This window comes from Idiotropiscis lumnitzeri, chromosome 6 (assembly GCF_059441095.1).
Source record: "Idiotropiscis lumnitzeri isolate Australia: NSW breed Sydney's pygmy pipehorse chromosome 6, RoL_Ilum_1.0, whole genome shotgun sequence".
Classification (NCBI taxonomy): Eukaryota; Metazoa; Chordata; class Actinopteri; order Syngnathiformes; family Syngnathidae; genus Idiotropiscis; species Idiotropiscis lumnitzeri.
In genome coordinates this window covers 7853941-7869151 of record NC_142396.1, presented here as the reverse complement: position 1 = coordinate 7869151, position 15211 = coordinate 7853941, and the positions used below count along the sequence as shown (strand labels likewise).

Below are 15211 nucleotides of genomic sequence, written 5' to 3'. Positions count from 1 at the left end.
CTTAGACAGGTGTTGTTGCGCTTTGCGGATCGTCCGAGCAAGGGGGCTCTTTAGGAACGATGGAACCCGATTGGACGCATACACAGCGCCGTCGTAGTTTGACCCGCACGCGGCTAGATTGCTGTTCGTTTTAAGGAATTTCGTTAGGCGGGAATTGAACACCAAATCGCCGCAATGGTGCACCACTCGGGCTCTATCCAGTCCTTCAAGCAGCAGAAAGGTGGGTTGCAAGTGCGGCCAATGCGCGTCCTTTCACAGCTTTTAGAGACTTTTCTCTTCTTGTTTTGTACTTAATTTGATATCATATCAATTTGTAGGCTAAAACAAAAAGGACTCTGGTGCTTGAAAGTCATGTATGAAGAGCCTTTCTCAACCACACTAGTTTTATTTCTTCTTTATTGCTAGATGCCTGAAATACTGCAGAACAGGCAAATTGAGAACGTTTTGCATGCTGTAGACTCAGAAACCGCATGACCTTTTTGCACAATCCAATCAGTGCAAACAAAAGCCCACAGTAGAGTATAATCCTGAGCTCATCGCTGGAAAATACATGAGCACAAATTAGTTGTTGTTTAAGTATTACCATCCTATCCCTTTAAAATTCCTTTCTTACAGGATGTTGTTAGATGTTATATAAAAAAAGAGATTTAGGAATGAATTTTAAAAAAAAAACATCCTCAAAGGTTAATTTTGCTTAATGTAATGAATTTTCGGTATGATTTTCAATATGTCATGATTGTAAAGTCTCTTTAACAATCTCAGCTCATAAGGGAGGTTTTGGAGCAATAATTCAGACTAAAGTGACCTATAAAGGTCTCAGTTTGAGATGTCAGTGCTTTGTTAGGAGTGAAAGAACACCCTGACCACCCCTACAAAAAGTTTGAATTGAAATGCCCTCTAAGGCGTAATATGCTTAAAGGTCAGTCACATTTTTGCTTTTTGTCATATACAAGTTGCTGTGTTCTTCCCGTCACAGACTGGTTTTGACATTTAAGAAGCTTTTACAACAGGTTGGTAAAAGCCATGCAGTCAAATGGATCCTGCATTGTTAAATTGCATGGACTGACTATGCTGTATATTTTTATAATTGCAGCAAGACCACAATGAAACCCTTATTCAGATGTTTTTTTTTTTTAATAATGCCTGAATTTTGTTATTTGGAACCTTGTGACAAATTAAGTGAACGACAGGGAATATTTTGCATTTACCACCAAATTTTAATTAATTATTTGAATTAATTTTTTCTCCATGGTAAAGTTTAATTTTGGAAAGCAGGGGTCTGACATGATTGTTTGAATATTTCCATGTCAAATTAGAAAGGCAGCAGATGATGTGGAAAGCTGACTGAAATGTTCACATCCCGCTTTAATAGTTGAGTGACTGCTGAGTGCCCGATTAAAATCGATGACAAAATAATTTCAGCTCACATCTAAGTAGCCATCAGACGGCATATACCGTACTCGCAAGGAGGCATAAACAACATCACATGAAGGCATTAAAAGGCTTCCAAATGGATTTTTTTTTTGCAGCGATGCCTTCTATTAGATACCTATCATTACTTGCTCATTAAAATCTGAAGCTATCCAAGGCTGGAAAAGCATCCAGTGAGTGAGTTAAATCTCTCTGCCTTTCCGTGGAACCGTGACAATGGCAGTCATGAGGTCAAACAGTAAATACAAATATACTGAAGTGATTATCTTCCGATTGCAATTATTTCCGACTTCCCTCCATTTGAGCACAAACATGACGCAGGGCCGTCTGCTATTGCCTGTACATATGTGAGTGGATTCCAACAGTTTGGCATATGAATCACAAACTCAGATTCAGCATATCCGGAAACTTTTGGTATCCGTTTGGTTATGACAAGTACTGTGTTGATCTGTGCCATCGTGATTAGCAACAAATCCTACACAACACTAGATATCCATCTTCTTTAGATTGTTAATTGTTCTTTGTCAGGGCTCTGAGCTTTGCTTATTTTTAATATATTTGCTCATATCGTCCTACACAAATGCGGTAACTCAATTTCTTTGGAATTATATCCATTGTGGTCTGCTTCACATTTTCGAGATTCAGCCTTCTGGTGTGGTGTGTTTATGTTCTCCCCATGCTGGTGTGGGATTTTTGGTTCATTGTCTGAATTGTCCATAGGTGTGCATGTGAATATGAACTAGGGCTGGGCGATATGGCTGAAAACTATATCGTGACGCATGTATGTCATATCGGTCGATATCGATATATATTGAATTATTATTAGTAATTTTGTTTGTTGTTTTTCATTGTTTTTTTTTTGGCATCGATAACTTATCGATACCATTTTCTATTGATATCAATCACACAACTATCGCGATACGTATCGATATCGAATTATCGTCACAGCCTAATGTGAACGGTTGTTTTGTCCATATTTGGCTGCCATTCAGTTCAGGAACTAATCAGTTAGAACACTTTTTAGTTTTAAATAGCCACAACACACGAATGCTTTTTTTTAACCTAAAAAAAAATGAATCCCCTTTGTCTACATCATTAAGCCAAATGACGTCATAAAAAAAAAAAACACACTCAGCATTGGTTATGAAATGATAATATGATGCAGAAGAGATTTAGCAAGAAGGAGGTTGTTGAAATCATCTTAAATGATGCAATCCAGAGGTTGTGCCAGGATTGTTCTAATAGGTTCTAGACCACCGCTAAAAAGTGACATCTGCTCTGAAGTGCGCTCACGGTCACCCTGCACGTGGACGGCAGACGACATCTGCCATCAGGGACCTGAGCAAATTGCCTCTGTTCTCCGGGGAAGCTCTTGACTGTTCCCTGTGCGACCCGCTAGACTTCACCTTTGAGTAAGGTCACCATTGTTGTTACAATGTAAACCAACTTCCATGCCTTCTTGTCGGACTGTATCCATGGTGTAATTTTGGAGACTATTAGGGCAGTTTTGTCAGTTTGGATCTGGACATGCTAACCGTCCTCTTCAGTGTGAAAGTTTTCCTGACAGGCAGTTTGGAGCATACTACTTAGCAAGTAGGCACTTGATAAAAAAACACAAATAAGACAACAGACTCATAGCAAAGGCGAGCTTCATACCCAAATTGTCAATTAGAATTTCTTTGGGCCAACAGACTAGCGGCTAATGCCTGGATCAGACGACAACATTTTCGTCTCGGGCCAGATTAGCTATCGCAAACCAAAATTGCTCGCAACTTGTTTTCAACAACTCATTTAATCCCAGCCATTTTCACTAGAGGAAACCCCTCAATCCCAGCGTTTTTCTGGATTTTGACTGATTTTGCGAGGCCAACAGAATATTGTGTTCTGATGCTATAAAAACACAGAGCTAAGACGCAAAAAAAAAAAAAAAAGGCTAAGACGTATAAATACGTCTTTGGGAGGCAGGGACTACGTTTTTCAAAAGGTATATTTTATGGATTGAATGAGTTAACAAGGTAGAAAATGAAGAAATATCAATATGCAACACTTTATTTTTTTATAACTCTGTCAGCGATTCCATTTTCAAATGAAGATTGAGGATATAATGCACCCATCAACCTAGTTGAACTAAAACAAGCTAAAGAAAGCTAAGCCAAATTAAAATAGCAGCAAAGAGCCAAGATTGTATAATTTAGTGGAGGAGTGCCTGCTTAACACTTTAAATCCTCGCAAATTTACAGCACTGCCTTTAGAAATACTGCCGTTGTCTTGGTTGTTGTTGTTGTTGTTGTGACTTTCAACTTGTCCCTTCAAGTCACAATCGATATTTAGTCAGTGCCATTCATGCCTCAGGTATGGTTTCCCTGTAATTTGTGTAATGCTGAGTGATGATTAAACTGGAACATTTCCAACTGTGTTTTCTAATTATCTGTATTTGATGCCATCAGAGGAAAATGATGCATTTGGGTTAACTCCTGAACAAAGTCTTTCATCAGTTCGTGATTCACGTGTATTGCAAATCGGCCATCTCTGCCCGGCTTTTCCGTGGTGTGCAAAATGAAGTGATGATTTGTGTTGATTATTCAGCACTGATCCTATTGATCTTCACTTCTCTACGTCTATTTGTGTTCTTTGATATTGACCAGATAAGAGGATGAAAGCCACTCGCTCTCATTGCTTGGAAAACCGTTTTACACAAGAGCCCGGTGGCCTCACTTGAACCTCGTCTCCAAACACACCGCTGCAGTTGCTTTGGTCCTTCTTCTCTGAGAGTGTGTGTGTGTGTGTGTTTTATATTTTATTACCTGCTGTTTGCAGCTGGGACCACGTTTATTCTTGTTTGGTGTATTTATGATGGCAATAAGATGGTAATCACCTCGGTCGGTAGTTCGCCTTGGGACCTCTCAGATCTCGGTTTTAGTAGGAGTCCAACTGCAGCTTTATTGTTCTGCCTCGGAACTTTTAGTGTTGTTTTGCAGAAGTTTGCCATTTTCAGGGTAGTTTCTCCATCGATGCACCGCATTACTGTGGATATAAAAAGTCTACACACAACTCTGAGATGATGTTGATTCGCACAAATGTACACGTCGTCACGATTATCAGATGCTCTAGTAGGCTTTCACTGACATTTTTTTTTTTTTTTTTACAGGTTTCTTCCCAAGTATATCCTTTTGTCACTGTAGTTATCCTCTTCTTTTGGTGGTGTCGCGTTTTGCTCCTAATATACCCTTTGGAAGTATGGCCAAAATTTTCAATCTTTGTTTTATTGGACCTTAAAACAGTTCCACACATGCATTTGGGTGATTTCAAGAGTTAGTTTTTTTTCTTTGTAAGATATGTCTTCCATCTTACCACCCTATCACCATAGCCCAGACTTGTGAAGAAGACTCGAGATTGTTGTCACAGAAATTCCTGCAGCTCATTCAGTGTTGCTGTCAGCCTCTTGGCAGCCTCCCTTATCATTTTTTTTTCCTCTCCATCTTTTCATCAATTTTGGCCGGTCATCCTGTTCTTATAATTTCACTGTCGCTCCATATTTTCTGCACTTGATGACTTTCTTCACTGTGTTCCATGGTTTATGTACCATCATGCCTTGGAAATTGTTTCACACTTCTCTCCTGACGAGTTACTTTAAACAGTGATTTCTACGATGCTGTGGAAGCTCTGCTTAGGATAGTTTGTGCTGTAAGATGTGACTGCAAAAATGTCAGGAAAAGAATACTTTAACAGCTGATTTTCAATCGGGGTTAATTAGAAGCACTTTACACGATGGCCGCCGTGTGCCGATTCCCATTTAACACAAGTTTCAATGTAAGGTCAATTCTAAATACAGCTGTATCCCCAGTTGAAAGAGGGTGCGCACACTTGGGGAAAAAACATTAACTCTGCTGTTCAGTTTTACTCCATCTCTTAAAAAGATTTCTTTTTTTTTTTCCGATTGGCTAGCCATTCATTTCACAAATAGGCCTTCAGTGAAGTCGTATTTAGTCCGACTTGAATAAATCCCCCTAATATTGCCCTCATTTATGACACTACAGCTAGAGAAATAATAATAATACAGAAAGACAATTACGCACTACTGACCTAGCTTCTCTTGAAAGGTCCGTCTTGAAAATGGCCTTGCAAGTGTATCTGCAATTAAATCCACAATTTTCCCTTCTTATGCCATTGTGGTTTAAAAAAGCAAGAAAATATTTAACATTTCCAAACGGTCGTCAGCTACGACTTCCGGGTGAGTTGATTCCGCATAGCGCTGCCCCCTCACGTATCCAATCACAAGATGCGTTCATCACCTTCAGCGAAAGGCCAGCGAGAAAGCTCACTGTAACCAACTTGCGATCTGATTGGCTATTGCAATAAATCCCCCTTGAGACACAGAACAGACGCCCGCACGATTGTATCTGAAGGCCTCGGACGAATAGTGCGTGCTCATGGTCTTGTGAAATCTGCCTGGCAACAGGTGCTAGCTGAATTCTGATTGGATAAAAACGCTCACTAAAAATACAACACTACGATAGAAGAATATGATCATGATTTCTCGATTATGTTAGGCCAGCAGTGAAGGCCTTGAATACCCACCACTGGGTTATAGCTCCCATTAATGGTGGAAAAAGTTTTGGATTGATGTTCTCATAGGTCCCTCTTTTCAACCTGGCATTGGACAGCGGTGTGTTGATTTTTTATTTTTTTATTTTTTTTTTATCCCTTTGAATACATTTTTATCAGGAGGAGTACAAATCCTGATGCTGGTCCCATCCTGTCTCAAAAGCTAATGTCCTTTACGTGGTCTCACTTATTTGCAAATGAATGAAAACATGCATCCAAAATCAAGTATCAGAAGAATTGGGGCCAGTCTCTAATGCATCCCTCTATGACCTTTCACGCAGCCCACCACTTCTGAATTTGAATGATTTCAGGCTGGTAGTTTTTGTTTGATTTTGATGAACAACAGGCATGAGTAAAGGATCCTTTCAGGGGATCTGAAATGCACTCAGGCAGGCGGAGCTGTCCATCTAATGTTATATGATGCAGGCTTAGTTGAAAGCTGAGACACTAAAAGTGCTCTGAGCTCAACACAGATGAATAATTAAAGGCATAGACACTGAGGCATGATGGGAAGCATCCCACTGACCTGAATTCTCTCTTTGTACTTTATCTGTGCAGATAATATCTTGATGCATAATGCTTCAAACAGGGATGGTAGACAAATAAGACTCATAGATTCAGACTTCTTGGTAGCTTTAATTCATGTTTACAACATTGTTGTGTTTCTGGTTGCTTTCTGAATGCTTGTAATTTCACTCTAAAATAGAGAAATTACTCAAATAGGATTAAGGATCATGTTTATTTTTTTATTTTATTTTTTTATTTATTTTTTGTGGCCGAAATGATCAACAAGACCAAAAAAGCAGATACAAAACATCTCGTTTGGTTGAACGCCTCTTCACAAAAACACACATCCAAGCATATTCACAATGCGTTTTCCTATACATTGTCATCCCTGTGCCTAAAAATTAATCCTTTTAAGCTCGCAACACAAGACCTACATGCGCAGGCTGTAAAGAGAAGATCCAAATCCCGGATCACGACCTCCGTCCAGCTCCCTCTCCGATGAGAGCGAGTGGATGTTGTCGTTGTTTTTTTGTTTTTATTTGCCCATAAACTTGTACTGCCATGGGCTGGTTGCGAGGTGTTTCTTCCTACATTACCTCACTTCCATCTGATCTCTATTTTTTTTTGTAATCTAGCATTCCTGCATTTTCAGTTTGTTCTCCTTCTGTTACTGAAATCACTCAACACAAGCAGTCAAAGCACACAGGATTAATTTAGCCAGCCCACAGTGAGATTAAACACTGGGTTTTGCATTCCCTGAACCTTTTTTAAATAATATTCTCATTTTTTTAATATCATTTGTCTTAAAGACCTTCAAAAAATTAAGTGCCATAAATGCTATAAAAAACATGCTCAGGGAGTTTTGAAACAGGGTTTTGATATATCGCAGATTTTACTTATTGCTTGGTGGCATTGAACGTAACACCGTGATAGAGTGGGGGATTACTATATTCTTTATCCTATTCGAAAATAAAAACCTGCAGCTTATTGAGTCGCTTTGTTATGGAATAAATGGAGTTAGTTGTGAATGTCTCCATTATACTGCCCCCTGGTGGCCAAGACACTCACACCAGAAGGAGCACGATGTCAGCGGGCATTAAAAGGAAAAATCATGATGCACAAACTTTTTTTTTTCAGTCATGATTTTACTGTCTTTTTATGAAGTAAAATACTGCGGAGTGCTATTTTTCTGATCAAAACATTTTAGGCATGTTTTTTTTTTGGGGGGGGGGGTCGGAGCTTAAATGGAGTAAAAGTATTTCCATTAATTTCAATGGGTCACAGAACAATTTAAAGTGCTTGGTAAAGGCAGTAAAGTTCATAAGTTTGTGTTGGTGTTTGCATGTATACATTTTTATAATGCTAGTAGCTGCGGATGTCTTTGTTATTTCCACAAGTTGTACAAACTCCATGGAGTCAATTTCACACAACAACAAACCTGTCCGATTTGTACACCTATTTTAGACTTTGAAGATCCTTTTGGGATCACTGAGCCTCGCCTCTGCAGGTCCATTAACTGGGCTCCGCGCTGATGTGTCATCTCAGACATGGAGAGCCTTGCAGAATATTCCGGCACCTAGAGCACATTTCCCTGCAGCCTTCTGGGAATATGTATGTGTTTCTTGTGTGGGAGTTGCAGGGATATGAAGTAAGCACAATTCTCTATTGCAGAATCGTTTGTCTAACATTCACGCTTGTAATGTTCAGGCCGATGCTGACTTGAGTTACAAGATGGATCTTTTTGTCTTGCGTTCCGAGACACCAGGTGGCCATAAAGCAAGCTATTGATGGATTTGTTTCTTTCTCACCAGGCCGTTGAACATGCACAATAACTGCCGACATAATTGACACAATATGACTCTTTATCGAATGAGAGCTTAACAACCCGAAGCTCAGCTGTGATTTTAAATAGCGTTGATAATGAAAATGGAGAACCAATTAAAGCATTTGAAAGTGAACTGTGTTGATAAGATGCCACCGTTTCTCATGCAGCAAAATGTATTTGCTCCATTTTAGAGAGTAAAAGGCATTATTCAAAATATGTTACTTGCTCCTGATCGAAGTGAAACTTGCTTTGTTTGGCTTTTTTTCCCCCTTGGTTCCTATAATGCAATTCAATTGGAATCCGCACTAATTCTCAAGTGTCAGTCATTATATTGCTGACTGAATAGTGTGGCTAAAGCAGACAAACTGTACTGTGCTGTTTTTATTTTTTTTGGCTTTGTTGTATTCATTGCAATTGGAAAAATGTCTTCGGGAAAAAATAATTACCGCGACCAATTTGCACACCATGAATCCATTTTCCATCCTGAAAAAATCCTCTATGGGGTCGCAGGTGAACTTTCGCACATGGGTTCTTTAAAGGGATTATCCAGTCGGGATGGTCCATTTTCCAATAACAAGCTCAATTTATGTATTTTTAAAATCAATTCATTATGGAGAAATCAATATAGAACTGACGACCTTAAAACCATCCACAAAAATCGAAGAATATGGCCACACCCCCTCTCCTCCCTCCATGTCTATGTGGGAGTCACGGGAGGGAGCGTTCACAATTTCTCCTTTCAAAGCCATTGTAATTACACTAATAATGTCAAAATAACTAGACCAACCAGGCCCAAAATGAATGCGGATATCTCTACTTAGGCTGACTTCAACCTCTGAAAACATTACAAAATGATTCGCTTTTCCATGGCTGATGTAAGCGTGAGAGGAAATGAGCAGCTTACGTGCACTTTCTGTTATGTCTGATTTTTTTAAATAAGTTACCAACATACGCAAGTAATTGTTCAAAATGTCTTCAATTTATTTTAAAAGGGGAGGATTGGTAACAAATAAATTGTAATATCTCATATCTCAATGTTGTTTAAAGTGAAGAAAATGTGCTAGAAACAGAAAGTTGATGCACCTGGTTTGCTCTTTGCAGGCCTATTAAAATGAGGTTGCGGACCAGATCTGGCCCCCGGGCCTTGAGTTTGACACCTGTGCTCTAACACATGCAGAGTAACAGCACTCGATGACCGTAGTTTGACACCTGTGTGATAGATGACAGATGCAGATAGATGTTCGAAAGATGAACTCATTAGCATCCTGTCAAAGGCATCCAAATGTAATTCCTCATTTTTAAATTTTTTTATTATTAATGTTCATCATGAAACATGAGTGAGAAGCTCCCAGTTTTTCTCATTCCACATCAGTGCATTGCGGAGAAAATAATCACTATAATCAGTGGGCCCCTGGGTCCCTGTGCTCAACAGCTTTACCGACGCCTTTCTCACGCACCAGCACTGGGGAATCCCACTGAGATCCGTACCATGAGAATGAGTTATCATTCAGCTTGTGGCTGCGGCAACGGCCCAGGGGATGCGCAGTGTATCAATGCAGCTGTGCAAGGTCACAGAGAAAACTCCTCGCCGGAGGTAAAAGAATGTCGTGTTCCCATTATGAAGAGAGTGCTCCGTCTCATGAATATATATGTCCGGTGCCGTACTGTCCTCATGGAAATGTTTTGGTTCCAGTGAGCCACTTCCATTGTTGGACCTCCACTATGGTTATTGGCCTTTGCACATTCTTTCTATTCCTCACTTGCCCTTCGATTTGGTTTAACAATCTTGTCATATCACACCTCGTGCGCTTTTGTGGCCACACTGACCTTGAAAATAACCTTTGCTGGTATTAATATATATATATATTTTTTAAGCTGATCTCACCGGTATTAACGTACCGTATGTATGGAGTTCATCTTTGTGGAGCATCCACCTCGTTTGTCTTGACATATTGGGCTCAGTGATTTGATGGCAGAGGAGTGCTGACGCTTTCAATGCACCGCCCCCGTGAAGGACGGAATCAACGTCATCATCATCATCATCATCATCATCATCATCATAACAGTATCTTATAAATGGATGGAGGGCCTCAATCCAGCCTCCAACCTCCCCTTCACTTAATTCCATTTTATATTGGAAGCCCGTTCTCTTCCATGATGTTTCTCTTTCGTGTCATATTAGGGATGGGCAATTGACATGCTGATGGGGGGCACAATTTTTCATCAGTGCTACTGGGGTACCACATAGGACCGCACACATCCTAACCAGATGCCTGACAAAAATGCTATTTTAGATATCTGTGCGTATGTGTAAAATGATATACACACACTTGATATATTTCATTTTTGAATGCATGGAGAAAAATCTACTAACCGAAGATAACAATAAAGTATTTGAAGCAATCTACAAAAAAACACACACATTTATTACTTTCTTGCATACACGGATGGCACAATAAATTATTGGGCCTAATTATGTATGTAGTATTATTTTGAAGTATACGACCCCGGTTTAAGTGCACCTAAGCCACATCTGCCATCTAGTGACGATTGGTGATATTACAATTTAAAACAACACTTGATACATATTCACAGTTTGGCACCCGTGTATTCATAAATTCACAGATTAGCCATATTTAAATGAATAAGAGCAGCTGCATTGATTGGCCTTGATTGGAGTCATGTGTGATCACTCTCACGGAGGCACAGACCTTCCTTTGTCAGATCCGCCATATTGCGGAATTATGCTATTCATAAAAATGGTGTGAACATTTGTCCATCTGTGCCTTGTGATTAGCGGGCAACTAGTTCACGTTGTACCCGCATCATCCATCCAAAGGCTGCTAGAATACACTCCAGTTTACCTCTAATCCTAAAGAGAAAAAAAAGCTAAAGAACAATGTTGGATGGATGGATCGTCACAGCCAAACTTTACCGCAAAAGCTGCAATGAGAATATCTCCTCATTGCAAATTGTGCTTTTGGAGCATTGACTCGCACCGGGGTCAAGCAATTTTAAATTCGATCTACCCGAATGCACATCTTCATAACAACTGCACTTTTGCATTATGCATACAATCGAGCCAAAACTGAGAAAGCAAGAAAAATGACAAACTATCACGCAAGCCGTTTCCTTCTGTGGTCCTTTCTCAACTCCTATACAGAAATTTGTGATTTCGTTTTTCCATATACAATACTTTGCATATCATGTAATCAAAAAAATTGTCTTGAAAACATAATATTTTTGGTATAAGAAGCATTGCACATGTTAAAATTCCTTGCATAAATGTGTTTGTATATTTGTCTGTATGATTTATACGAAGCCATTTTTGTATTTGCTGATTACGCCCTTTCATTCATTCAAGCATTGGACTTCTCAGCCGCAGTGGCCATTAGACATGCGGCCATGTATAATGCAACACAACGCCATATATCGGGCCAGCCTGCAATTCTCTTTTTATGGCCCCTTTAATTTTCAGGACTTGTTAACACTGAAATAAAGTCATAATTCTTGTTTATGTTTACTACTCGGGTTGTCGGTTACTTCTCAAACGAATTACGTTGAAAAGCATTTCAAATATCCTGTCAGTCTTGTCAGAGTTCGAAGGGTGCCGAATTTATTTCACATCCTCCAGTTAGGCATCCATCTTTGGATTGCCCTAGTGGGGTGAACGTTTTTACAAAAGGGAAAGAGTCAAATGATGTCACTTTTTATCCAAGGCAACTTAGAGTAAGAGCACTTAAGAGTCGTCAAGCTACAAATGGCTCTGCTAAGTCTTTATACTGATGCTTGGGCACTCTTGGTTTTGATTTAGCGAAGATTTACAGCCCACATTTGTTCATTGAGATGGATGAGCGCACTTTAACATAATCCCCACTGAAATTGTTTGAGCACTCTGAAAAAGTCGAGCCTTTTTTTTTTCCACATAAAATGCTTGACCCATTTTTTTATGGAATGACTGGCACAACCCACTAAAAATAAGTAGAATATTATAATCAATATGAGGACCTTGAAAGAAAAAATGCACATTAAATCAAAATATTAAAAGTGAGGGAAAAAAATTTCATATTTTTGGAATGGAAGTCGGTGTAGATGAACAAATTGTAGGTACGAGCTCAACTTGTATTGTATCATTTACATTCACGTCATGTGTGTGTTGTCCTTTCTACCTCAAAAATGTCAAATCCCTTCTTGACCTCTCCAGGCATGCACACCAGCATCAGCGAGATCCTGAAAGAAAAGAGCCTGAAGCCATCCCGCCGCAGTCTGCCCTGCCTGGCCCAGAGTCAGACCCATCCCAACAACCTCAACCACTTCCTGTCTGTACCTCTGAGCCCGGAGCCCAAAGCCCAAGTAGAGGTTCTGAGTCAGAGCATCAGCACCTCCTGCAGCATCCTCCCGCCACAGACAGGTCAGTATTATCGCAGACGGGAGTTACTTCTGCATCTCTATGTCTGTCAACACTTTGCGGTTTTCATTTTCATGCCAAAAGATATTTTTGCCGTCTTATAAGAAGATTTCCACCATTAATGATCATTTTCGCTAATCACATTCCACTCACATTTTTCCCTGACATTTTTCTCCCACGGATGGCCTTATTGGTATCCAAACACTTCAAACGGGTCCTTGTTAGAAGCATCTGTGAAGTGCAATTTTCAAATCGTTGACTTCGACTAGCCGCAATTAACCGCTACTCAGTCGCATCATGTCCGTGACAAATATAATTAAAAGTGTTGTCGATTACATTGTTGCACCATCATTGCCTCCACACTTGTCTTGTGCGTACGACGAAATTGGCACGACTGCAGAGGATATGGGGGGGGGGGGAAATGTAATGAAGTGGATGGATGAAGTGGTGTAGTGTGGCAAAGTGTTGCTCCAATTATAGTGCACCACTGTATGGAAATGTTGTTTGCTCAAGGAGTCTTTCATTTGTCTTGGTGTACGGGGAACCCAGCACGGTGCTGTGATGGTTAAGTTAACAAAAAGGAAGGAATGGAAGAAGATCCATGTTGGTCTGCACAAGACACATTAACATAAAATATCTGCATTGCGCTTTGTGTTTTTGCACGCGTGTCCTTTTTCACCCTGAAAAAAAAAAATCAGTTTTTTTTTTTCTGTACTGTACATTCATTTAGTTATTATTTTTTCAGCAACATTAAATGACTTTTTAGCGACAGCAATGCGGCTAGCCACCAAGTATAACGCACCCGAGGCAGTTCCATTTCTTGACGAATCAGTTTCGAAGGCTTCATTGATTCATTGGAGAGCCTCTCGCTGCTTATTGTGCAGAGCGGGCTTGGTGTGTGGGAATCACTTGTTGCGATAAATCCATATTTTGAGTAGGTCTCCTGGTCTGTGGAGAATACCTTTGTTTTTCTTCTTGGATATAAACTCTTGTTTTGCATTTTGAGTTTAATATTGGCGTTTTGGGAACGAGGCATTTAAGCATCTTGACGTGTCAAGAGTCAGCCATAGGCGGCGCTAACGGAGAGAATCTGGTGAAGTCAAATATTTTTTTCAGCCTTGGATAATAAATAAACTGGAAGTACTGTGGGTTTTTTTTTTCCATCTATGCGGCTCGGTTTAAAGTGGCTAGCGGCTTGGTACCCGGTGGTTGGAGGGCAGTCTATAAAAACGCCATAACAAATAACTCAAACTAAAATAGAAAAAATATTTTCATAAATAAAATAAAAATTAAGTGTGTTTAAACCAAATAAAAACAGATAACTAACTGAAACTATATTTTACATTTATAAAACCTACTGTAACTAGAGCAATCATTCATTTTCATTTTGTCAATTAATTCCATCCAAGAACTTTTAGGGTTGATATTAAATGCATTTATTTCTCTGTTACTGTATGGCCGTACGGAAAAAGGAAGGTTGAACAGTTTGTGAATTGTTGTTTACTTCATTACACAACACTTATTGTGACATTTATCCCTCACTCAATAAATACTGCATATATTGAAAAAAAAACTAAAATTAAAACTAAAACTAATGAAAACTCAAAACAACGCATTTAAGTCAAACTAAAACAAATTAAGAAAACAGCCCTAAAAAACAATTAAAACTAACTGAATTTAAAAATCAAAACGAAATTAAAACTAATAATCCCGAACTATTGTAACCTTGCCCTACATCATATGTTTTACATGTACAATTTTTGCCCTTTGTGTGCGTATGTCCAGCAGATGATGGCAAGGATGACTACACGGAAGAGTCGGAGGCAACTGCATGTGAAACCAGAATAGACGGGTCACTCCTGCCTCGAAAACCCAGCACACGGGCTAAGCTTGAGGCCCGCACAGAGTCGCTCAAGGTAACGTACACTCACTAATCCACATTCACGTTGATAAACCTTTAACTGTGTTACAGCACACCACTGTCGCTTCATATTCCAAGCATTCCAAGCTTGTGTTGATTGTCTCTCTCTCTCTCTTCATTGCTGTTGCAGGGCAGGAATCCATCCGATCCATCTGGACTCTTCTTCCGCGATGGCAAAAAGCGCATTGACTACATCCTGGTTTATAAGAAGTCCAGTCCACTGGTGGAGAAGAGGTGCACCTTTGAGAAGAATTTACGTGCTCAGGGCTTAATGCTGGAAAAGGAGGTGACAACTATTCTCCCCCCAAAAAATAAATAAATAAATTCTTGTTTAACTCATTTAATCCCAGAAATGTTCACTCGAGGAAACCCTTCAATTCCAGCGGCTTTCTGGATTTTGACCGATTTTGCCAGGCCAACAGAATATTGTGTTCTAATCCTATGTCGCAAAAAAGGCTAAGACGTATAAATACGTCTTTGGGAGGCGGGGACTACATTTTTGAAAACGTATGTT

The 15211-nt window shown here is 39.6% G+C and overlaps 1 protein-coding gene across 3 annotated transcripts in view; it reads left to right on the top strand.

Moving 5' to 3' along the window:
* The window catches only part of ano3 (anoctamin 3), a 34165-nt gene continuing 18954 nt past the window's right edge, over positions 1-15211 (top strand). Inside the window, exons 1-4 of one of the 3 annotated variants that reach the window (XM_088298266.1) lie at positions 1-220; positions 12573-12779; positions 14565-14692; positions 14828-14983. In XM_088298266.1, the coding sequence (XP_088154392.1) occupies positions 175-220; positions 12573-12779; positions 14565-14692; positions 14828-14983 (537 nt within the window). In that variant the 5' untranslated portion in view covers positions 1-174. Of the gene's footprint in view, positions 221-7890; positions 8192-12572; positions 12780-14561; positions 14693-14827; positions 14984-15211 lie in introns of those variants that run through there. The other 2 variants (XM_088298265.1, XM_088298267.1) reach the window with 2 other exon arrangements.